Source organism: Salvelinus namaycush, chromosome 35, assembly GCF_016432855.1.
Source record: "Salvelinus namaycush isolate Seneca chromosome 35, SaNama_1.0, whole genome shotgun sequence".
NCBI classification, from domain to species: Eukaryota; Metazoa; Chordata; class Actinopteri; order Salmoniformes; family Salmonidae; genus Salvelinus; species Salvelinus namaycush.
Window position 1 is genome coordinate 19,288,595 of NC_052341.1, and position 25,545 is coordinate 19,314,139.

Sequence of the window (25,545 nt, forward strand, 5' to 3'; positions counted from 1 at the left end):
GCAAGTGTGAGATGATAAACAGACATGAACAATTTAGTATCCATCAAATCAGATCATTTTGTTTTGTATGATTTATATAAAAATCCAACTCTTTAACTATCTGTACAATATAGTTTAAACCATATTTTTTTTTTATAAGCTTAATGCAAATGTATATATTCATATGATGTAGGTCTAGATTTTCTACTTCACAATTATTTTACATAGATTCATCATTCTTATGCTGGACGATATTGTGCTTGTCATATTTGTAAACGATAAAATCACCTCCATACTAGCAGAGTCTCATTTAAACATGTTAAAAGTTGTTGTTGTTGATAGAAACATAGACATGATATTCCTGACAGTTAAAAGGTTCCCAAGTTATCAGTTTATAGCAAGAAACCTGATCCCTCGTCTGCCTTCCATATATACTGTACATGAATAATCATGAAAAGAAAATGACTTGGTTTGGATGATCTACTGCAGTTGGATACACATGAGAGGAATATAGACTTGGTTTGGATGATCTACTGCAGTTGGATACACATGAGAGGAATATAGACTTGGTTTGGATGATCTACTGCAGTTGGATACACATGAGAGGAATATAGACTTGGTTTGGATGATCTACTGCAGTTGGATACACATGAGAGGAATATAGACTTGGTTTGGATGATCTACTGCAGTTGGATACACATGAGAGGAATATAGACTTGTGTTGACTTGACTCCTTACCCTGGGACACATGCTCATATTCATGCAAGGAGCAGCCTGTCAAGGACATGACTAGGATACATCACATACTGTCATGTGAAACAGGTGCTACAATATTTATGGTCAAAGCCATATATACTGTATTTATAAACTTTACATCAGAGAAAGACAGCTGCAGGCGAGGCAAGTGTTAAGCCAAAGACTGTTTATTTGTATTGGTTTACAATATCATATTTTCCTTAGTCAAAACTAGCATACAGCATATTGCACTACTTGTACTGACAGACAGAGGCTGGACCAACCCAAGAAGGCACTGAGCAGATTCACACAGACCATGTACTGCTTGTCTTCAAACTACAAGATTGTCAAAAATAAACATCTTCTTTATCTTCCTCTCTTTATGAAGACATGACAAGGTTGGAGAACTCTGAAAGAGAGACACAAACTGTTTTCAATGCGTTAATTCTTAATGTTCAATATGCAGAATGTACAGATTTAATTACTGTCTAACTACATTTCCAAACTGGGTTTCTCATCCAGTGATCCTTAAACTGCCATTAGAATCATAAATGTTAACAGCCGACCCTGGCCACCGCAGGTTAGTGTTTTTCGTCATAAATCTTGTTCTGGAGAGTGGTCACTAGCTGGCACAGTTATAAAATCATATTTTTAAACTAACCCTTAACCATAACCTTAACCACACTGATAACCCTAATACAATATAGCCAATTTGGAGTTTACTGGTGGCCTATCTAAGGCAAAATTGCTCAGTTCTGCCTCCAGGACAAGGCTCATGACAATAAATGTCAACCTGCCTGATGGCCTAGTAAACCTACCGTCCCAGCCTATCTTTCCGTCCCCGTCTTTGTCCCCAGCTAGGAGAAAGGCTCTGGTCTCAGCCGCTGTCAGGGGACGAGCCCCCTTGGAGAAGTTCTGGAGGAAAAGCCTAACACACACGCACACGCACACGCACACACACACACACACAAAACACAAAAAGTAGCATTACATACAGTACACTGTACAGTAGTAACTTTTGTGTGTTTGGTTGTATCCATCTAACTCTAAAGGATCTTAAGTCCTTGTATTAGGCTACTTTTTTTGAGAAACAAAATAAAATAATAATATTTGTATCTGCCTAGTATCTGCTGCTATTTTGATCATGGGATCAAGTTCCCTAGAAGACGTGTATGTTATATTGAGACTCAACTGTAGCTCGTCCTGTTCGATGTAGCCACTCTTGTCCTGGTCCAGGATCATGAAGATCTTCTCAATCTCAGGGGGAGACTTCTTGGACAAGCCCACCATCGCAAAAAACTTCTTTGGGCTGAAGGAGTCGTTTGCTAAAAGCAGAATGGACAGTGCATAACGACAAAGGACCAAACAAACCGTTGATGATTGAAATTAGTAGCCCATAACTTGCATTTCCAGTTTCTTTACGTAAACACATTTGTGAAGCCACAATCATATAGAGAAAAATAAACAGCATTTATGAGTCCCTATGGGCAACCCAACACAACTACTATAACATTCCCCACAACATTAAGTTACAGTAGAGGTCAAAAGTGCAAACACACATTCATACCTCTGCAAGCATTGATAGCTGAAGTAATATCTGACGCAGCAAGGAAGTCTGTGAGAGCCATACTGAAACTGTAGCGAGATCGTGATGAAACGTAGCAGCTTGTGGTTCTATCCTAACTGATGGTGAGGTAGAAAGCTACTGATAAGAGCGATCTTATGATGCCATGGTGTCAGAAACCACCAGCGTTTCCCTGCCAAACACAGCTGTCTTCTGGGCCCACTTGACGTTCAACTGACGTGGATGTCACGGCGTCACTATGACAAAGCTTTTGTTTGGCACTTAATTAAGAGACAAACTGAAAGTGGCCCTTCTGGTGAACAGAAAGCCATTCTTACTAGCCTTTCCCCCATATAGTGGAAAAAGTACAGATTGAACCCTTTAAGCCTGAATATGAGATTTGTTTGAAACAGCCAGTGACAGTGATACATGATCAGAAGTGTTGATCTGTCTTTGTATTCATGTGATTTAGTGTTTTTCCTTTCAGACATGCTGGGGAAAAGGCTTAAGGAACAGATAAGAGGACAAGAAAATAGAAGACATGCTATATTTGGTTGGCCAGATATCGCCTGGCTTGCCTGCTCTTCTCTCTCCCTCTCTTCCTGTCATCCTCCACTCCCTTTTGCTCATCTCCCTCCTCTCTGCCCTCTCCCTTCTCTAAGTTTCTGGTTGCTTCCTCCCTGTGTTACAGAGCTGTCTCTCTGGCACAGGATCCCCCAGGCTTAGCTATAAACATCCTGTTATTCGGAGGCTCAGTCACGTTTGGGCTTCCCCTGCGATGGGGGTAGGCTCACTATCGTCACGGGTAGCGGTAAATCACTTACCAGGGACTTTGTTTTATGAGAATATTAGGTTTTGATTCTTCAAATCTCCAGTGTCAGTACTACTCTACATGTTATGTCTTTGCAGTGGGGCAGACACAGCTGTTGGTGCCTGATAGAGGTTGAGGAAGTGTTAACGACTGATGAATGTTGAAGAGCCACCTCCCTGTGAGGCTGTTTTACTGAACAGCCACCTGCTGGAGTTTTCACACATTCCCAGGTGGCCATGCTCTACTGTAGCCTATTATGTACAGTAACTGGATAATGGCCGTTGGCCTGGAAACAGTACAGCGTAATGTTTCCTGCTGGTTCAACAGCTACTAGCTCTGGAGAGAAACATATCGATAAAGAGCTTGAACTGACCTTGACACATTTACCCTTACATGAAACTTTGGGGAATGATGATTTACACTATCCCTAATAATACATCTACTTCATTGCTCACATGTGGGGGTCATTGTTGATATCTGCCCCAGGCCCTATCTGAAGCGATCTGTGTCACTGTGGGCCTGCTACTGAGCACGTGCAAGCCTATGGCTGGAGTTGTAGAGCTCCTCTGAGCACCAATGACGTGAGCCGGTTTCCTCAGGATAGACGACAGCAGGCCTCTCAGCCAGGGGAATTGAATAACGACAAAAACATCCTCTCCCTCCATACCTGCCCCCGGCCGCGGCCTTGTCCCCTTCCATGCTCCGATGCTTGTTTGCAGGAAGGCCAGGTTTCCTGTGTGATGGAGGAAAGGGGGATGGGGGGGATGAGGGAGAGGGGAAGAGGGATGGGTGGTAGGGCTAGTACACGTAGAGACTGAACAGATTGACTTTATGTTTTAGCTGTGTGGATGTTGGCGTTCTATGTAGTTTCCTGTGGAGGTGAAGCTTGTTGATATCCATGAAGACAATACACAGTAGTAGTGGAGGTAGAGGAGGAAAGACAATGGGACTAAGGAGCAGAGCAGCCTTCTTCTACATGGAGAACCATAGTGGTGAGTAGGAGGAAAATTATATATTTTTGTGATTGGGATTTTGTGTTTGTCATTGTAGTCCTGTTTTGCATTGTGCTGGTTGATAGAGCTTACTGTATCCACTTTGCCAGATATGATGTCATGTTGAGACCTGACAAGACTGAATTGTTTGGGTTTGTAAAATGTCTTGTTGATCTATCAAAAGGGGATTATAAACTGGGTAGTTCGAGCCCTGAATGCTGGTTGGCTGACAGCCGTGGTATATCAGACCGTATACCACGGGTACGACAAAACGTTTCTTTTAACTGTTCTAAGTATGTTGGTAACCAGTTCATAATAGCAATAAGGCACCTCTGGGGGTTTGTGATATATTGTCAATATACCACATCTAAGAGCTGTGTCCTGGCACTCTGTGTTGCGTCATACCGAAGAACATCCCTTAGCTGTGGTATATTGTCTATATACCACACCCCCTCGGGCCTTATTGATTAATTATATTATGGGGTAAAAATGTCTATACAATTATTTTGTGTAAAAACTTGTCCATGTATCCTCCTGGGGGATCTGCACTCCATCATTAGAGCTGAGTCTAACTGCTAACTATGGAAACACTAAAACACACACTGACACACTGGTTAGTTCAGTGGAAAGTAAAGCACATGCACAGGTGTACTATCTTAATTTGACCAGTTTCTCAAAGCAGAAAAAGAATCCAGCAGCAACAGGAAATGTTAGTTATTATTTGAAAATGTTTGTAGGGGTTGATACATTTTTTATTAGGGTAAATCAAGTCTGACATTTTAAAGTGGAAATTACGAACTTCAGAAGCCTTTTTAAACCTTGAATACACAATATTTTGCACTTCCTGCTCAGCAGGAAAATTTGCTGTGACAACAGATTAATCAAACAGAGTGATTGCAAAACACATTAGCCTCCTGAGGGATCTCCCCCAGATCCCTGGACCATGATTACCACATAGTTTATTTATATATTTTTTGCCCTTTTTCTCCCCACGACCCTGCCAAGCTGCGCTGCTTCTTGACACACTGCTCGCTTAACCCGGAAGCCAGCCGCACCAATGTGTCGGAGGAAACACCGCCCAACTGGCGACCGTGTCATGAGCCCGGCTCGCCACAGGAGTCGCTATAGCGCGATGGGACAAGGACGTCTCGGCCAGCCAAACCCTCCCCTAACCCGGACGATGCTGGGCCAATTTTACGCCGCCTCATGGTCTCCCGGTCACAGCCGGCTACGACACAGCCTGGGATCGAACCTGGATCTGTAGGGCCTTAGACCGCCCCACCACATTGTTGCCTGGCTGGGATTGTTTGGTGCTATTTTGGTGTGGTGAGAGCTGAGTCATTTTGGCATAGCTGACAGACATGGGGACGGTCTCTCAGCTGCCAAGCCAACCAGGTGGTGGCAGCGTTCTCTTCTCACTCCCAGAGTAAGAGGAGAGAGAGAGAGCCTGCTGACCTGCTGGGTTTGGGCTTTTTGCTTGCTTTCTTTATCTGGCTTTTTATCCGTTGGTCCCACTGCATCGAGCAAGCTAAATGAAGTGCATCTTAAGTATCTGAAAGAAAACAAATCCTGTTTTGACTTGGGTTTGTGCACATTTCAGGGTGAGGTCTGCTCAGGTCTGATTCTGTATGCTGTTTATGGACAACGTTTCTACCACTGATAAGGTCTTTGGGAGGTCACAAGGAGTATATCTGGGGCTCTGCTGCTGAGCTATTCAGCCTACTGTACTCCTCTCACACTCAGACACAGAGATCTGCAGCCTGCCCGGGCTCGCTCGCTCAGCCCACTAACTGGCTGCTATGGGTATGGGCTTTGGATCTACCTGCCATTGTCATCGGGTAATTACTGTGGACTGCATGTAGAGGTTTTTAATGTTTTAAACATTTGCCCCCTCGAGAGAATAGTGATACAGAGAGAGAGAGAGAGAGAGAGAGAGAGAGAGAGAGAGAGAGAGAGAGAGAGAGAGAGAGACTGCTTGAACATCCATCCTGGGGAAAGCGATTGCTCCTCTTCTTCCCTGGGCTCAGTTACATCTCTGTCTATTTCCATCGGACCAGCTGTGGTGGGGGACATACCGATACCGTTCTCAGATTCATCTCGACCCCCCCCCAATCCCATCACCCCACTTCTCCTCGCAAGGCCTCTCCCTCCTCAAGCGGTTTTATTTCGCTCTCCTGACGCTTTGACATCAATCACTCAAGATTTAAGTGTGTGTGTGTGCGTGCGTGTGTGCATGCGTACATGCCTGTCTGTGTGTGCGTGCGTGCATGTGTGTGTGCGTGAGTGAGTGCGTGTTGATGGGAGCCCTGTAGTAACCCTGTGCCACTTCTCGCAGCTATAAATCCTCAGCAACCAAAGGAACACAACACAGAGTGTTCTATCTGATTGCTGCTCACGTTCTGATCACTGCTCACGTTACTCCTTACTCCAGCCTAACTTACTGCCAGGCTGGCTGAGTACCCTGTCCCCTCCACAACAACAACCTAAGAACCTTCCCTCACACTCATTCTGCAGTCTGCATGTGAGCCAAGGGTAGGCTACCCACTGGGTTTGGGAGGATAAACACAGCAGAACATAGTTTTGCCCAGGGATGAAAATTACCAGACATTTATAGGAGTAATATTATGTGGAGGATGTTATCAGGTGGGTTGAGTAAATAAGCAAATAAAATGAACGTGCACACTGTTACGTATCCCCAATGACCTTTATTAAATGGACAATGTTTCAACCAACTCTCCGTCCCAGTTAAAGACCCCCCTTGGCTGCGACCCAGGCTTAGTTGAATCAGGTGTGGTTGATTTGGCACAAAAGCATGTACCATGTGTGGCTCCCAAGTCCCGAGGACCGGGATTGAACAGCCCTGCTTTAGAGGGGACATTTGGCCAGTTGTATCTCAAGGGGCCGGAGAGAGACTTCCCCACACACATCACCCTCTGCTGGTGTGATTTCACCAGGCCATTAAATAGGCCTCTGTTAGCTAGTCTACTGTAACTGCCTGAGATGGTCGTTAAGCCATTGTATATCAGGTTTCCCTTCTACACCCACATCAGCAGGTGCAGCGCTCTTTTTCTCTCAGTTTCTCTTCATTTCTCTTTCTCTCACTTGCTCTCTCCCCCCTCTCACTTTTTTATCCTTTCTCTCCCTCTTTCTTTCTCTCCTGACTCTCTCGCTTCCCCTCCACCCTTCTGTTCTAAGGAGTGTGTCACGATCGTCTTCGTGAGAGAGAGAGGACCAAGGCGCAGCGCGTGAAAAATACATCTTCTTTAATGAAGGAAAAAACAACCACTTACAAAATGAACAAAACAAACGATCGTGAAGCTAAACAGAACTAAGTGCACACATGCAACATAGAACATAGACATAGACAACTACCCACAAAAGCCTACTGCCTATGGCTGCCTTAAATATGGCTCCCAATCAGAGACAATGAATGACAGCTGTCTCTGATTGAGAACCAATCCAGGCAGCCATAGACATAACTAGACAACATTACTCTACTCTGCCCCATACACATACAACACCCCTAGACACTACAAAACACATACATTCCCCATGTCACACCCTGACCTAACTAAAAAACATAAAGAAAACAAAGAATACTAAGGCCAGGGCGTGACAGAGTGTTAGAAAATGGTTGGTCTTTCTCTTGTGTTACTTTCTGGATAGGAAAGGGGCCGTGGGGTGGAATGTAATGTGCACTTCTCAAGCTCCAGGACCCCTTAAAGAGTTAAGAGATTTGGGTTAGACAGGTTTGTTCAAATCAACAGGGATCTTTGCTTCCACCATCCTGCACTGTGCTGTAGCTTATTTCATGTACAGGTTTAAATTCAAACTTGTCTTTTAATCTCTGTGCTTTAGCCATTGGCTACCATCGGTCAGCACAAAAATGTAAAGAATGCATGTCACTCTGGTATAAAGGATTTGGAGACAGGCGCAGGAATACATCTGGGTTTTTAATACACCCAAAACAAACACGTACAGTAACACTGGGATGTACCCAAACAAAAGAGCGAGGGTAAACCTCGTAGAACGACATGGGACGAGACCCGTAATACACAAAACACGCAGCACAGGCTCAGACAACGCATAGGTACTCACACGACCAACGGACATGGAAAATATAATGGACAGCCCAATGGGAAACAAAGGGCACATTTGTACAAATGTGCGTAATGACACAGTTCAGTGTAGCCTAGAAGGCCGGTGACGATGACCTCCGGAACTGGTAAACAGAATGAGCAGCAGTACCGGGGGGATCCGTGACAATGCAGCTAGCCAGCGACTCTATTTAAAGAGTGGGGATAGAAGCAGCAAACCATAGGGTAAAAAATTGTTGACATGAATTAAACTGCAATTATTTAAATCATAAGTAAGTTAGCCTGCAACAAGTGTCATGTTAGCTATTTATTAAATGTGAAAATCTATTTTGGCATATGTAGCCTATACCCTTCACTGTCCGTCTCTCTCTGTCCCTCTATCTTCTGTTTCCTGTCTGTTTAATTCGTAACCAGGGATAACCCTGACTCATTACATTTTGGACTGAAATATAGTTGCACCATGCAACTGGAGTAGTACCCCCCCCCCCCCCCCCCCCCAAGCTGTAATAGGGCCATTCTGATGCCAGTTGGCTTAGAGCATGAGTGACAGTCTCTCTCTGTCCGGTGGTGGGTGAGTGAAGGGTGGGGTTCCCCAGCACCCCTTGGAGGAGGTTGGGATGGGGCGAGGGTGTGAGGGATAGGAGAAGCACAGAGCAGAGCTGAGGGTTTAAATTAGAACATCGCTGGCCAGTCCTCGGAAACCACGAAAACAATTTCATTTGATATAGCTCTCCAGTTAGGGAATGTGTTTGCCAATTTGTCAATCATTAGATTCTCAGGCTACTGTATGTACGCTGTGTCCTCTCCCTCCAGACCAGCTGCCCCAGTGGGACTGTTTTAGTATCTGATAGTGGTTGTGGTTGAGTGTGGCTGGCTGAATGATCACTTTGCACCATCCAAGAGTTCTACAGCTGTCCGTCTTGGATTATGATTGCGTGTGTGTGTGTGTGCAGGTCAGAGGTGACAGTCTAGCTTTTCAACACTTTCCCAACAGTCCTTTGCCTCTCAGCGTCGCCAGCAAATTTCTCAGTGATTGTGTGTTCTGCGGCTCAGTGCTAGCTTCATGTTATTGCTGAAATATCAGTTTGCTCTAAGCGGGTCTCCTGCTTCTGTTACAGTACTGTATGAGTTGCATTCACGTGTTCGTATGTGTACCTTTATATGGGACCGTCACAGGCTTCAATGGGTTTCTTGTTATCACATTAGGATAGTTTCAGTTTACTTTCTACAGTCACTATGCTCACTTTTATAGACTCAAACAATGTTTTGAGTATCACCGTAGTAATATATACTGTAACCATTTTAATGATTCATTTTTTTTAAAGTATTAGTGAAATTCCTAAAATGAGGCTGTACAGATTGATGATGTAATGACAGGCCTAGGTGTGTCAGTGCTTGTCTTGACTAACCCCTCACCCCCTTACACTCCCCACCCACCCCTCTACCCACCTCCCAGCCCCCTACACACCTCACGACCCCAACACTCTACGAACCCGAACCCTCCAATCCCCCTCTTTCTCCCCAGAGACCAAACTAACAGTTCACAGTCCAGCCTAGTGTTGTGTTAACAGTCAATTAACTACCTAATAAATCCCTAATAAACCCCTTCACAAACATTCTGCAGAGTAGGACAAATCCAGTCTGACATTTTAAAGTGGAAATTACAAACATTAGAAGCCTTTTTAAACCTTGTATACAAGATTGCATTTTACTACTGTGCAGGAGAATTAAGATCCCACACCTATATATACCAAAAGTCCAGGGCAAATGAACCTTACAGTATAGATATAGACAGTATAGGTATAGACAGCTATATCTATAATTTGTGTTCCTGTTCAAGCTGGGTCATTTGAGCTCCTAATCTCTTCTCCTCACCATGGTAACAACCCAGAACCCAGGCAGAGAGAGGCAGGTGGGAGAGCTGCCAGACTGACATGGCACTTTTATTTTTAAATCGCCGTGACACAGCAGCAGAGCCACATCGTCTATTAGACATGCATGACCCTATAAGGTCTACTTCCATCCACTACACACACTGGCTGAGTGAAACGAGCTCTTCTGGAGGGAGGGGTTCTCTTCTCTGCCTCCTAGTGGTAGGATACTGTCATGACATGGGTTTATCTGCCTTCTAATAGTAGGATACTGTCATGACATGGGTTTATCTGCCTTCTAGTGGAAGGATACTGTCACAACATGGGTTTATCTGCCTTCTAGTGGTAGAATTCTGTCACAACATGAGTTTTGGAGTTCACTGACTTACATTTACATTTTAGTCATCTTATCCAGAGCGACTCACAGGAGCTGTTAGGGTTAAGTGCCTTGCTCAAGGGCACGTCAACAGGCGAATATATTGATAAAAGTCACCTTGTCTGAGAGAGATTTGCGTGATTATAAAAACGTCACACCAGGGTAAGTCTACACAAAACACAGCCCTTATTTTAAGTGTTTCTAAAATCCCCTATGGGAAAAATGAATGGTGGAAAAACGATTGGAACCATTTCCCTGTTTGAACGCTAGGTTTTATGGGTATTATGACGCATACTGTGGTACTCTATTGTGTGTAGGTTAGTGAGACAAAATCTCCATTTAATCCATTTTAAATTCATGCTGTAACACAACAAAATGTGTAATAGTGTGTGAATACTTTCTGAAGGCACTGTACTCACTGTATATGTGTTCAATTCTACTTAGTGTTTACTCCTATTTAGGGATGTGTTCAGGGTATCTACATTTAGACTTTATGTTGAGGGGTGGAGGTACCATTACAGGTTACTGTACTGTATACTGCAGTATAGAGTTCCTTACCCCAGTAAACCGTGTTCTGCCCGTACAGGGAAATGAACATGGATGAATAAATTAGGCTAAGTTGGCTCCACTCAATACTTGTTTAAGCACGCATGCAAGCGCACACAACGCACACACACACTTGAGGCACATACACACTTGATGCGCACATACTTGCCCAAAATGGTAATGCATTATTGGCATCAGTCTTGCTTGTTCAGCCATGTCCAGGTCTCAACTGGGGAAGAGCAGGAGTACTGGTGTCAACAGAGGCTCATAAATACATTATCAGCTCTCTGAAATGTATCTTAGATTTATGTCATCATATTATAGGAACTCTTGTCAGCAAACGCTCTAAAGACCCAATAATCTGCTACTAAGATACTAAGATACTAAGATACTACTGGCATGACACAATAAGCTGACATGTTTACCACTTTGACTGTTGTTGTTTCAGTGTCTAGTTTCACCCTAACCCCCAAAACGCCAGAATGAGAAGTGAGACGCTATCCTCCGGGCGTGTCCAAATAAAGGCTGTAGACAGGGCTGCTAGGGCCCTGGGTGGTGGAGAGATCATTTCACAGGTTTACCCAGAGTGCAATGTTGCATGGTCTGGACGGTTAGAGAGCAGAGCGTCATGTGTCGCCCGCCTTGCTTGGGCGTCACTGCCACTGCTCAGAATAAGCCCAGTGCGCTCCAATTACCCTCCTCTCACGGATTGTTTGGTGTCACTTGTCGTCTGTTGGCTGGATATGATGATTCTGTGCCTCTGGTGTAAAATGATAGTTACGCGGCCCCCCCGGCCTGCGAATGCGGGTGTGATACAACTAAATTGGTGTGGCAAACTCACAGCCAACCCAATCAGAAAAGAAAGGCGACCCCCCTCCCTCCCCTTTTTCGGGTAGTGCTAGGCACGGGTAGATCTACTATTGGTACTCTCTGTCCCTGACTCCGCCCACTAGGGTCTGCACATGGACAAGTGTCCCAGGCCGTTGCATTGCATTGTGGGACTGGTGCATTGCATTTCTTTGGACTGTCATCAAGTGGCCGTTAATGTTGAAGACCTGGGAAGAGGAGAGGTAGATATAGACTTGTTATTACCCTGGCTAGGGGTATTAATAGCAGGTGGGGCAGTGGAGAAGGGATATTCTATGCTTTGCCCCAGTTAGAAAAACAACAATAAATTAGGGAATGGAACTGCCCCACCCTATCCCTACAGTTGAAATCTGAGCAAAGATGGATGCCGCTTTCAATGTGGCCCATCAGAGTCAAAGATACTGTAATTAATGAATGAAGAGGATGACGTTGTAGATCTATGTCAAGAGGTAGCAGAACTATCTGATGCTGAGTAAATAGATTGACTACAGCACAAATAGTTTAGACCACATTTGAACTTGTTTTTCAACCCTGGCCTAAATCATATGCACAATGCTGCTAAGTTCAGTGGACCTAACAGAAGGACCAGGGTTTGCAGGCTAGGTGACATGATGCCTGGACTATACAGAAAGTGGGAGGGAGGAAGGGAGCAAGGGAGCAAGGGAGGACGGGATAAAAGAAAAGAGGGGGGTGCCCCTTAAACACACAGGGGCCAGGGTGAAATGCAAGCACCTTCCTCCATTTGAGTTAACCACCATCTGTCTATCTCTCTCCATCTTTCCTCCACTCCTCTCTTCACTCCATCCTTTCCTTCTTTTTCAGACTCGGGACAGGGAGGACCTGAAAGACGAGTGTGCGTGTGTCTCCCTGGGAACAATATCCTGATGCTGCATGAGTGTGTCAAGTGGAACTCCAGCATCAGTGATTTTGTTGCCAGGGGGAGGACAGTAGCAACCGGACCTTACAACTTCAGAAACAGTGTGGGAAATATACTGTGAAAATTGATGAATAATATTTTCAGTCAATTAACCCCGTATTCCTTCTTTCAGGAGATTGTAGTAATTGAATGGAATTTGTACATAGACGTGTGGTTGGACATTTATTATGTCACATCAAATAAACTTGAAACTTGTAAGATGTGTCAATGAGATATTTAAACAGTTATCACTAGCTGACCTCCGCCCAGTACCTTTGAATGAACATTAGACAATGTCACTAGCCGGCTACCGCCCGGTATTGTACCCTGCACCTTAGAGACCGCTGCCCTATGTACATAGTCATTGAACACTTGTCATTTTAATCATGTTTACATACTGTTTTACCCACTTTATATGTATACACTGTATTGTAGTCATGGATCATTCTATATAAATACTGCTGAACACACCTTTTATATTCATATATTGTCCATACTGTTTAGACAAACCATTCACATACATACACTACCGATCAAAAGTTTTAGAACACTTACTAATCTAATTAACAGCATTCCAAGTGTAATATGTACATATTTACACCAGATGCATTTACACAATATATACTAAGAATGATATGTATATCAGTAGATATATTACAATGAGCTATGTTGAGAATACAGTATTTAAGTACACAGTACAAAACCCCATGGCATAATGGATAGAATTGCATGAAATTAGCTTCCTGACCAGAGACCTGAATATAAATACATACACTACCGGTCAAAGGTTTTAGAACACCTACTCATTCAAGGGTTTTTCTTTATTTTTACTATTTTCTACATTGCAGAATAATAGTGAAGACATCTCTGGTCAGGAAGCTAATTTCATGCAATTCTATCCATTATGCCATGGGGTTTTGTACTGTGTACTTAAATACTGTATTCTCAACATAGCTCATTGTAATATATCTACTGATATACATATCATTCTTAGTATATATTGTGTAAATGCATCGGGTGTAAATATGTACAGATTACACTTGGAATGCTATTAATTAGATTCGATCTGACATTTCTTGATTTCGTGTAGGATTTATTTATTTATTATTATTTGGTGTTTGACATTTTACTGCAGTGTTAGTAGCTAGTAACATAAGCACTTCGCTCTGCTCAACTGTGTATGCGACCAATAACCTTTGATTTGTGTGTGACATGTCTTTGACATCGACTGTCTGCTATTATCAACGTAACCACTAGAGGGCATTCATGCCCGCATAGGCTTGTGATAATATGCCGTGGTGAAAGTCCTAAAGATAGCAAGGTTGCACAGCCTGTACATCCTTCTTTCTTCCAAACCCTCTTGCAAACTTTCAGTTTCTGATTTTGAGCCAAAATTGTCAAAGCATTTTGTCTGTAAAGCTTCAGGGTAAGTGTGTGTGAGTATTGTCCTCTTACGGTCTCTCACTGAGGAGAATCTGTTACATTATTTATTTTATTTTATTAACCTTTATTTAAGTAGGCAACATTAGCCAGGCTTTTAATCGATTTGCCTGTTCTGCTCTGCTCCTGGTCAAGCCCATGGGACTGACTACTGTACACGTGAGCTCTTTGTCCTCTCCTCACTGTTCACCTCTATCTGACTTTGGTATTTTCATTTCTCTCTCTCTCTCTCTCTCTCTCTCTCTCTCTCTCTCTCTCTCTCTCTCTCTCTCTCTGTCTCGCTCTGTCGCTTTCCCTTTTTCTTATCTCTCTTTCTCTCTCCTCTTTCTCTCTCTCTCTCTCTCTCTCTCCCTCTCTCTCTCTGTCGCTTTTCCTTTTTCTTATCTCTCTCGTCCTCATTTCTCTTTCACTGTCTCTCTTGCTTTTCTTCTTATTTCTCCTAATTTCCTATTTTATCTATTTTCTCCAGGGACTCGGTTCTGGATTACTTCTCTTGTCGTACTGATCCGCTGATCTGACCATTTGCTGTAGAATGGGACCCTCAAACCACAAGGTACAGTAGTATTCTGACCTTCTCTCTCTTAAGTCAATTTTCTCTTGAAATTTGCATTGATAGTGTAAGATAGGACTGTGTGTCAGGAAGTTGCATCAGAAATTTGTACTGTTCTGTAGTTGAGGGCATCATGATGTAGCAACATGTAAAATGACATTTGTTTATCTTCACTTGACAGACTTCACTGAAGAGACTGAGTTAGCTGTCCAGTCTTTGGATGGACCCTCATCTTATTGGCTACCCCTTATTGGCTACCCGAATGGGTGTGGTCGTAGTGGAGCAAACTGATGAGAGCGACCAATGGTATGTTCCTGTAACTTTTACTACAGTGTCAATGGTTTTTGACCATTGCTTTGCAGTTTGCATTGTCTTGTTAAATCTTCAGCTCATACTCCTCTTTATTTTATAGTACTCTCTCTTTGTGTGTGTTTGTGTGCAGTGGTGTAAAGTACTTAAGTAAAAATACTTTAAAGTACTACTTAAATCGTTTTTTGGAGGTATCTGTAGTTTACTTTACTATTAAAAAAATACTACTTTCACTTTTACTTCACTACATTCCTAAAGGAAATAATGTACTTTTACTTCATACATTTTCCTAGAAATGTCCTCGTTACATTTTGAATGATGATTTCTGAGTGTTTGAGTGAGCCCCTGTCTATTCGTAAAGAAAAAAAAAGTCTGGTTTTCTTAACATAAGCAATTTTTAATTATTTATACTTTTAGTTTTGATACTTAAGTATATTTCTCAAGTAGTATTTTACTGGCTGACTTTCACTTTTACTTGAATAACTTTCTATTAAGGTATCTATACTTTTACTTTTTGGGTACTTTTTCCACCACTGTTCGTGCGAGTGAGTGCTTGTGTATTTGTGTCTGTGTGCGCATGTATGTGTTTAAACTGTGTCTTTTTGTATGTAGGACATTGGTAGCGGTTACGCAGTGAGGTGCTAATCCAGGTGATAAAGGAGACACAGATTAGAGCCCTGTGTGTGTGTGTGTGTGTGTGTGTGTGTGTGTGTGTGTGTGTGTGTGTGTGTGTGTGTGTGTGTGTGTGTGTCTGTGTCTGTGTGTGTGTGTGTGTGCGCGCATGCGTGTGAATGTGAGAGAGAGAGAGAGAGAGAGGGGAGGGGGCAAGAGCGTGTGTATGCATCTCCTGGGCTGTGTGTCTGCCTCTTGCGTTCGTTCGTCATAGCGCTCAGTGAGTCAGCATCTCTTTTCCCTTGCCTGAGTCACTCATTTAACGGTTGCCCGGTGACCGCAGAACGGAAAAAGGTTCCTATTGCGTGCTCACCTGCGAAGACAGCCACCAATATTTATTCAGGCCCTGCAGTGAGTGGCCAGGAGAAAATAATAGACATACATTCTCCAATGATTGCCTTGGTGCCATGTCATTGTATGGAGAGGAGCCGCTTAGTAATGAGTTTTTGCACTTCCTGTTTTGGAAGGAGATATACTGTCGCTAGCACTCTGGGGCACACAATGTGAAAGGAGACGATGGACGTCTCAGTAGATGTTTATTTATTTGTATAAAATACCAAGTTGTATGTTGAAGAATAACATAAAATTAACTGCATTTTATGTGAAAGAATCATATTTTTCTCCATGCAGGTATGAAGACTTCCAGTGCTGGCTCTCATCAGGTGAGAGGGGCCCCCAGGCCAGCCCCGTCGCCCCCCACCGCAACCCTGTGACCCCCCAGCCCGGCCCTGTGTCATCAGAAGGGGACGAACCTGGACACGGGAGGAAGGTGTCTTTCTTTGATGATGTCACTGTCTATGTGTTTGATCAGGTAACTGCATCTATCATACAGATAATTGGCATTTTACATCAGAGTCATGTTTTTATGCCTACAGTATCAACATCATTTCATTTTGAACACGCTCCATAGGAGAGTCCCACCAGGGAGCTACAAAGTCACTGGCCAGAGACCAACAGCAAAGAGACCAAGGGTCAATCTCCAATACCAATTTACAGACACACACCTGAGACCAATGATCAATCCCCAATCCCGCCCTGCAGCTGTGTCAACCATCTACCTCACATGGCAACCTCAGGGGTCTGCTTAGAGGACAATGGTATGTCTTTCTCTCTTTCCTGATGGTGATCTCTCTATCTGTCTGATGACATATCTATCTGATGGTGGTTGTGTTTACGCTGCCCTACAGGTCTTGGTTTAGAATGGGAGGATGACTTCTCCTTCTTGGACAGCTCCCACAAAACCAAGATGGCCGATCACCATCTTATAATATCAGAATCCAGTATATCTTCCGCATCCCCCCACCAGACCTCCACATCCTCACACCAGAGGTGGAGTTGTCCATCCACCCATGCCTGCTCACAGTTGAGACCTTCTAGTCTGGTCCTCACCCACGTCACTGATGCTGACCTGGAGCAGTGAGGCAAGTGATTGGCTGCACACTTGTTTTTCTGTCACCCAGAGAGCCTTGGGCTCATGGAAAAAATTACTTATCCTCTCTCCCTCTCCCTCTCCCCCCCTCATTTCTCTCCACTCCACTCCTCTCCCCTTCCCTTATATGATTCATTATTTAATGGATTTCTAGCTGGAGAGTTTTTTCTTCTTCTCTCCAACAGTTCCAAACCACCTGTCGGTTGGTTACACTGATATCACAAAGCTCTGTGACAGTACATTGTCTGACTCAATAAGCCTGGGCTGTGTAGTAGCTAACAGCACAGCTGGCCACAGTGAAAGCAATAGATATCAGATCTGTGGCTCTGGCTGGAGTTGAAAGCATGTTATCTTCTTCTCAGTCAACATAAAGGCCTATTGTTCAGCCCAGTCAACAGACGTCTAGTTTTACTACTGTCTTATCAATGCCGCCGGTCATGCTCTCGTGCCACATTCAGCCTCAGGCCAAACGAAAGTGAAAAGGCTATTCCATAGGTTTCTAAGACACAGTGACTTCATCATTACACAATGTAGTAAGTGATGTAGTAAATAGATAATATTGATCTGTTTTTATTCTTTTATAATAAGAAAAAGCAAGGTTTGTGTAGACTCTAAACAGAGAGGTGTGATGAAAAGGGAAAGATGAAGGGAAGGAGAGAAGGAAAGGAAATGGAAGAGAGAGAGAGGGGGAAAGAAAAGGAGAGGGCCCTTTATTTGTCTAGCTATTTCAAGGGGTGTCCTTGAGTCCATCTGTGGGCTGCGGACGGCTCTATGGCCAGTGTAGGTGGAGGACAAGACAGGATGGCACTCAACTCTGATCCGCATGTTCATGCTTGGATGTCGGCATCCGTGTGCCTGTGTGTGCGTGTGTTACAGTATTTGGTCCAGCTTGTAAGACCTGAGTTTGCTTGACTTATTTGAATGTATACCCAGTAGTTATTAGTTATCAGAGCCCGTGGGTAAACTAAATACATATGGTTGTCCTGAGGAGAAACTGAACAAACGGAAAGAAATGTTCCACAGAACCTGAAGGGTGGTTTGGTTGATTAGAAGAAACCTGGCAGGACCAGTACTAGTGTTCACACACATATACGCATACACACACACACACACACACACACACACACACACACACACACACACACACACACACACACACACACACACACACACACACACACACACACACACACACACACACACACACACACACAAATAAACACACATACTCAAGGACTTCACCGCTGCACATTTTGCTGCTGGGAGCTGCTCACCTGTGTCTGACATTCTCTTTAGATACCGGTAGAAATGTTTGTGGAACCATAACACTATATCATACAGAAGTCTGGCTTTCTTGTGTTTTAGCCCAGTATCCGCCACTGGGGATGAGGTCTAACAGCGTGTTTGCTGAAGGAAGACAATGTGATGGAAGACAAATCTCCAAATAAACAGAAGAACAGAAGAGCTCAACAGTGGGACCTTGCTGTTTCACCACTAGTAAACACTACACATACTCCCTTTACATTCTATGGGCCCGACTAGGGGTCCAACTGCAGGGGTGATAAACCATCCCTTTTCAGGCTACTGTACCACCAAGAGTCAGTTGTTTACCTTTCAGGGCTGTGCCTGTCTCCCAATAAGGATTAGCCTACGACACATTAACAATAACAGAGGGGTCTGATGATCAGAACATAGCAATGGTGACCTGATAATCCTACATTGAATAAATGGGTCCCAACAATGGAAATCTCTTGATTCACTCATAAAGTATTTGACAGCCTGCATATTTAAAATGTAAGAACATTTATCAGGTTTTTTTTTTTATGCTTGATGTTGAAAATAAAATAAAATATTTCTACAGTTTTCATTTTATTTGTTTCCCCTTGCCTATTGTGAAGCGTATCTCAGTGATAAGTAATACCACACACACACACACACACACACACACACACACACACACACACACACACACACACACACACACACACACACACACACACACACACACACACACACACACACACACACACACACACACAGAGAGAGACACACACACACACACACAGACGTGTATCACAAAATTCTGTATTCAAATAGAAAAAGAAAATAGATGAACCAACATAAAAATCTTATAAAATCCCCACTGTGAAAATTGATGAGCGACAATTTTTATTTATTTTTTATTTTTGATGGGCTACTTGGAAGGATTCAGAAAAAGAATGGGCGGGTGCAAGGAGTGGACTGATACATGTGGAAAGCCTCCAGTTGATTTTGACCAATGTCAAATAGTTGACCAATGTCGATAGTTTTAGCCCTGTTTATACTTGGTTCTAACATGCGTCATTTGTTGGTCATGTCTGGATAGGATACAGCTTTTGTCAAATTGACCTCAAAGTAGATTTTTGGGGCGTTTTAGCTAACCCATTTCCTAATCTTAACCTGATTCTTCTAACCTGCTACGTTCATTCTTCTAACCTGCTGCATAGGTTCTACTAAACCTGCTACAAAAAGTAAATTGTGACAAAAGCTGTATCCCTTCTAGACAAAACCTAATTTGTCCTGATCTTATCCAAAATCTAATTGTGCCGACATTTTAAAGACAGGTGTAGACTTTTAAAATACACATTTTGATATGATTGTCATTTAATCTTACTGACCACCTCTGGAGTGGTCTTTCAAATCATTTTCATAATTTGCATACAGGGAGAGACCAGGATATCTGGTCACAATGTGGACACAGTGGATGGACCTAGAGAGATACATTTTACTACCATGTGTAGATCAGAGGAGGCTGGTGGGAGGAGCTATAATGGCTGGAATAGAATAAATGGAATGTGTCAAACATGTAATTTCCATATATTTGATGTGTTTGATACTGTTCCCAACTACTCCATTCCAGCCATTACAATGAGCCCGTCCTCCTATAGCTCCTCCGACCAGCCTCCTCTGTTGTAGCTGCAAAGGCTTCAATGTGGGCACAATCAGAATGTTGATAAGACCACGACAAATGAAGCATGTTAGCTTCATAGCCTCAGATGTAAACGAGGCGTTTGGCTACGCACGGGCACAGATGACCACGTCCGGAGTCTGAGCGCACTCCCATTGGCTAAGCGAGCGCAACGTGTACATTACAGCAGCGACAGGTACCTCACATGCGACAGTTATCTTTCATCCTTGGATCAGAACGACAGACGCTTCTTCCACTCAACCGAAACTTTAATTCGGAGGATATTATTGATGTTTCACGGTGAAAACTATTCTTCTACATACACAGGCATCTTACTTTCATTTTTAAAGGTAACTAAAATGTCAATTTGTTGTCTATTCCTTTTTATCTTTATTGAAATCTAATGAAGTTGTATTAATTTAAGATGTTCACTGTTTTCTCAACTTGATGAAGGCTAACTATTTACTTTATGTAAATGATTGGTGAGCGTGGGAGAAAGAGAGTATGAGAGAGTTACAACATTTATACAGTAGGGGAGACCGGGGAACAAAGTAACAATGCTAATGCTTGGTTAGTGTCTCTACAAGCCTAAGAAGTTTTGTTTAAATCCAATTATTGACAAAGAATGGGTTTCGAGGCCCTAAAGCAAATATACTTGACACCTCTCTTTTTAAAATTTGTATTATTGACTTGTAGAACATTCTCCATGCATCTAAACATACAATCAGGTTCAAAATGATTGGCACTCTTGATAAAGATTAGCAAAAAAAGAATGTATGAAATAAATCATACAAATTCTGAGTTACAGTATATTGTATGCAAAAAAAATGAAATTATATTATTTTATACTAATACAATTGCTCATAGAAATACTTTTTTTATGAACAAGTAATATATATTTTTCTAAAAAAGATTGACACCCATGTTTTCAATACCTCATCTTGCAAGGATGATGGACCTGAGCCTTTTTCTAATATGTTTTATGAGATTGGAGAACACAGTGTGAGGAATTTAAGACCTTTCCTCCATACAGAATCTTTCCAGATCCTTGATATCCTTTGTCTGCCCTTATGGATTGCCCTCTTCAATTCAAACCACAGGTTTGCAATGGGGTTCAAGTCCGGAGACTGAGATGGCAATTGCAAAATGTTGATTTTGTGGTCAATTAATCATTTCTTTGTGGATTTTGATGGGTGCTTGAGGTTATTGTCTTGCTGGAAGATCCACTTGAGGCCAAGTTTCAGCCTCCTGGCAGAGCCAACCAGGTTTTTGGTTAAAATGTCCTGGTACTGGGATCAGAACTAAGATAATAACTTCAGAAAAAAGGTAAAATGTATACTTTTAAATGCTAATATAAAATAGGCTTTATTATATTGATACACTGAGATGTTGGTCAATATGACATGCCTTAAAAATGCACTGGAAATATTTGTTGTCAATTTAGGGCTAGATTCAATCAGTTCTGCCTTAACTTGCGATAACTGGCAACTGCATGTTCTTATTTAAGGGATGTCAGAGGTGTAATTGCGTTGGAGCTGTCAAATCAGGAGACAGCTCCCGGCGTAATACCTAACTCAGACATTGCCATTGGATGCGCCAAGTCGCATTAGTAATAATCCCAGCATTGTTGCAAGTTCGAACACTTTTTAATATATGTTGTAATCTACACTTCGATTAGGCTGATATACTTATTAATACTTATTATTTGTTGAATTTGCTGGTGTAGTATAGCAGAACAGCCACTTGCAGTAAAAAACTTTGAGTCCTTGAAAGGCGCTATATAAGTCCCATGTATTATTATTAGTGTATTCACCTGTTACCATGGTACATGAATAGCATCTGATGAAGCATAACAGTATAGACAGCAGGGGTTCAAACTGTAGAACCCAGTTCCTACATTTGAATATAAAAATTTATTTTATCAAACAAAACTATGCTACATTTTATCTCTGGGACCCTCAGGATGACAAATCAGAGCAAGATTACTGAATGTAAGTACATTATTTACCTTCAGAGGTGAATGTATCAAACCAGTTGCCGTGATAAAAGTTTTTTTTGTGCACTCTCCTCAAATAGCATGGTATTTTTTCACTGTAATAGCTACTGTAAATTGGACAGTGCAGTTAGATTAACAAGAATTTAAGATTTCTGCCCTTATAAGACATGTCTATGTCCTGAAATGCTGTTACTTACAACGTCATTCTAGTCACATTGGCGCAGGTTAGCAACAACCGCCCCGGTATAGGGACACCGATCCCGTAGATCCTTAAAGAGGTTTTTTAAATTATGAGATGGCATACACAGGGGAAAATCTCTCTACCAAACGTGTGCTGTTCTTTTCTGGCCCGTTTGTTATAAGAGAGTAACCTTGAGTCGGGTATTATCTGGAGCCTTGGGTAGCCTGCAGCAGGATAAGAGAGGTGGAGATTACACACCCAACATTATGGTGTTTTCACACACTGGCTGATTAGATAGATGCTGTGTTTCTTAAATCTTAATTTAAAACTGCGAATAAAAACAATGATAAAAGGGCCTTACTGTAAAATAACATATTATGCCGGTATTCCTCATCCTCACTCATCAATCTAAGCTTATACGTCAGGATACAGGATGTAAACGGTACAGTAAAATGCTTATGGATCATAAACAGCAGGATTAGTTCCATTAGCTAATTACAATGTAATTACAGTGTAATCAGCATTTATAACTTCATTGGGTTGTCAGTTTCTAGTGGTTTTTATGAGTAATAATAAAAACTGAAGTCTAAGCCATGAGATTGGAAGGGGATAAAATGGTGCTCAAAAAGCCGGATATTCCAACTTGAGCGTTTAAACTCAACTGTAACACTGTAGCCTTCAGGGTAAAGGCCCTGCCCCCCGTTTGCTTATTTCTTCCATGACAAGCCCTTTCTATAACCAGTTGTTGTTTTTCTCATCTTTCAAAGCTTTTGGCAGTGTGAGGAAGAGGGGTAACTGAATCAGCCTGAAGGATGAAGTCTAAAGGGAAGGCCGCTAAGTCATCCAGAAAACCCTGGACTGGGCCAGACCCCGAACCAGAGACCAGTGACACCAGTGAACCAGGCTCTAGCGAACAGGAGGGCTCTGAGGCTTCGGTCCGTATCGGAGGCTCCTGGAGGGGGGTCTTGAGGGGCGGGGACCGCGAGCAAGGTAGAGGAGGAGGGGTTGCCACCCACAACCCCCACAGACGCCGACGGTCTCACAACAGCAACAAAGAACGCAACGTCCGGCGGCTGGAGAGCAACGAGCGAGAGCGCCAGCGCATGCACAAACTTAACAACGCTTTCCAGGCCCTCAGAGAGGCCATCCCGCATGTCAAAATGGATAAGAAGCTCTCCAAGATCGAGACGCTGACGCTGGCCGAGAACTACATCAAGTCCCTGACCACCATCATCCTGGGGATGTCCAGCGCCCGCCTGCCCCCCGGGGAGACACCGACAGAGGCTAGCGCTGCCAGACTGCTCCAGTGTTACCAGCAGCACCTGGAGGAGGATGGGGAGGAGAGCTTGTCTCAGTTCCTCACCCAGATTCACAGCTTTAGCCAGGAAAGCTAACAGCTAGCAGGTGCTAACTCAACAGCCGAAGGGTTGGAGCATCCATGCTTGACTTGGGGAGCGAATCTCAACTGACACCCTATCTCCCATATTGTGCACTGCTACTGTACTTATGACCGAAAGTAGTACACTGTATGGGGAAAGGGTGTCATCTGAGATGCAGCCTTATACTCCACCAAGCTAGTGAGCTATAGTGACATACCTGACATCACCATGCACTAAATGGAGCATACAAGAACTTAACTCAGTAACTCTATTAGACAGTGGTGGGAGGTGATTCTTAGCACCATACCCTTGACATTAATTCTAAGAGAACATAATGGTGGAGTATAAGTGAAGACAGACAGAGAGCATCCTCCCACCTGACTAGCTGGCTGAAGCAAAGCACCTGTGGACTTTGTCAGTCTAGACATAGGCCTAGCATGAATAGTGACAGACAGAATACCCAGAGGACCATGATAAAACATATCACTTGGATTCTGACTCTGATTGGTGGTGAGAACCAAGAGTGGACAGACTTCTGACCGACCAACGTCGAAGAACATTTCAGTGCCATTTTATTTAATCTGTTTCATTTCATTGTCTTTTATTTTCTTAAATTTTTCTAACTGCTGATTACTGTAGTTAATTGGTCAAAAATGTAAAATAACTGATTGTCGAAATATAGTTCATTTTCTAACTAAAAACCAGCATACACTGTGGCCCTCGGGGCCACAAGCTGTGTAGATAGGACAGGCCACACCTGCTGTAGATGAAGACTTGTTTTCAACCTTTTTTCAACCAATGTTTGTTTTCCCTGCTGAGCACTGCCTCTGGACACAACAGTCACATACAGGACAAGGATATGCTTACATAGACTGGTCCTACAGACTTTAGTCAAATACTGTACTCTTTAAGTAAGGAAAATAAAACATCATAATTTAAATCAAGTGCGAATCGTTATGACTGTAGATACATATATGTATACTGTATATAGGTGGGAAAAACAGTTTGAAGGGTTGAAGCAGGGAATTGAACCCATGCCTTCGGTGGGGAAGCCGGCAGTTACCACTAGACCCACAGGCTCTGCAGAGATATATATTTGTACATGTCAGAATTGATGTGTTGACCAAGTTCTCTATGACCCATCTCCAAACTGCAATGGTATTTTGTAAGTGTATTTACAGATCTGTAAAATGGTCCTTCCAACGGCAGGATAGTGGGTTCGATTCCGGGGATCACGTGTATGTAAAACGTATGCATGCATGACTGTAAATCACTTTGGATAAACGCGTCTGGGTTATTATATAAAAACAGTGGTGTGTGTGTAACAGGTGAATTTGATATTGAAGACATATTTATGTTGCTCTTACAATGTGTGTGTGAATTATATTGTAATATCTTTGTAGCCTGAGTTCTGAGTCTTGGATCATGAGAGTTTTGGATCATGAGAATAAAATAAATACAATAATCTTCCTTATCAATAATCACATTTATTGAGAGGACATTGACCATGCACACTATTGGAAGGAAGAAATATACACATCAATAACAGCCTTGTTGGGGTTAGAATAGTACCTGATTATAGTATTTTAATTGACATTATAATCAATAAAAACAATGGAATCATTTTTTAAACGGACAAGTCCTCCTCTAGAACAAACACTTTAAGTTTGGAATGTGAAGGGGTACCCCACAGCATGACAAGCATGTGCCGCTCCTTTAGGATGAAGCCTGTAAAGTTCTAACAGTAGTAAGTGAAACATTTGTATTAGGAACTGCCATAGGAAGATAAAGTGAGAGTTTTCACAGACATACAGTTCTGTACAATCAATTATTTGTAGTTCCAGTATATCAGTGATAGCTATTGGCTTGTGGTTTCCATTCAGAGAAG

General features: G+C 42.7%; 2 protein-coding genes across 6 annotated transcripts; one reads left to right on the forward strand and one right to left on the reverse strand.

Moving 5' to 3' along the window:
- Positions 1 to 881: 881 nt before the first annotated feature.
- On the reverse strand, positions 882 to 2,618 carry LOC120029782 (parvalbumin, thymic-like). Its single transcript, XM_038975052.1, has 4 exons — positions 2,282 to 2,618; positions 1,907 to 2,039; positions 1,533 to 1,642; positions 882 to 1,123 (listed from the first exon to the last, which is right to left on the reverse strand). Exons 1-4 carry the CDS (start codon positions 2,340 to 2,342, stop codon positions 1,095 to 1,097), a joined length of 333 nt encoding a protein of 110 aa, XP_038830980.1. The 5' UTR covers positions 2,343 to 2,618; the 3' UTR covers positions 882 to 1,094.
- Positions 2,619 to 3,915: 1,297 nt separating this feature from the next.
- On the forward strand, positions 3,916 to 25,131 carry bhlha15 (basic helix-loop-helix family, member a15). 5 transcript variants are annotated; one of them, XM_038974903.1, is made up of 7 exons: positions 3,916 to 4,081; positions 14,664 to 14,747; positions 14,926 to 15,050; positions 16,356 to 16,536; positions 16,636 to 16,822; positions 16,913 to 17,146; positions 18,520 to 19,026. In XM_038974903.1, the coding sequence occupies exons 3-6, from the start codon at positions 14,965 to 14,967 to the stop codon at positions 17,143 to 17,145; spliced, it is 687 nt and encodes a 228-aa protein (XP_038830831.1). In that variant the 5' UTR covers positions 3,916 to 4,081; positions 14,664 to 14,747; positions 14,926 to 14,964; the 3' UTR covers position 17,146; positions 18,520 to 19,026. The 5 variants fall into 5 exon arrangements, with proteins under 5 accessions (XP_038830831.1, XP_038830832.1, XP_038830835.1 ...); XM_038974904.1 differs by lacking the exon at positions 3,916 to 4,081 and adding an exon at positions 13,763 to 14,353; XM_038974907.1 differs by lacking the exons at positions 3,916 to 4,081; positions 16,913 to 17,146 and having other exon boundaries at positions 14,515 to 14,747.
- Positions 25,132 to 25,545: the final 414 nt, after the last annotated feature.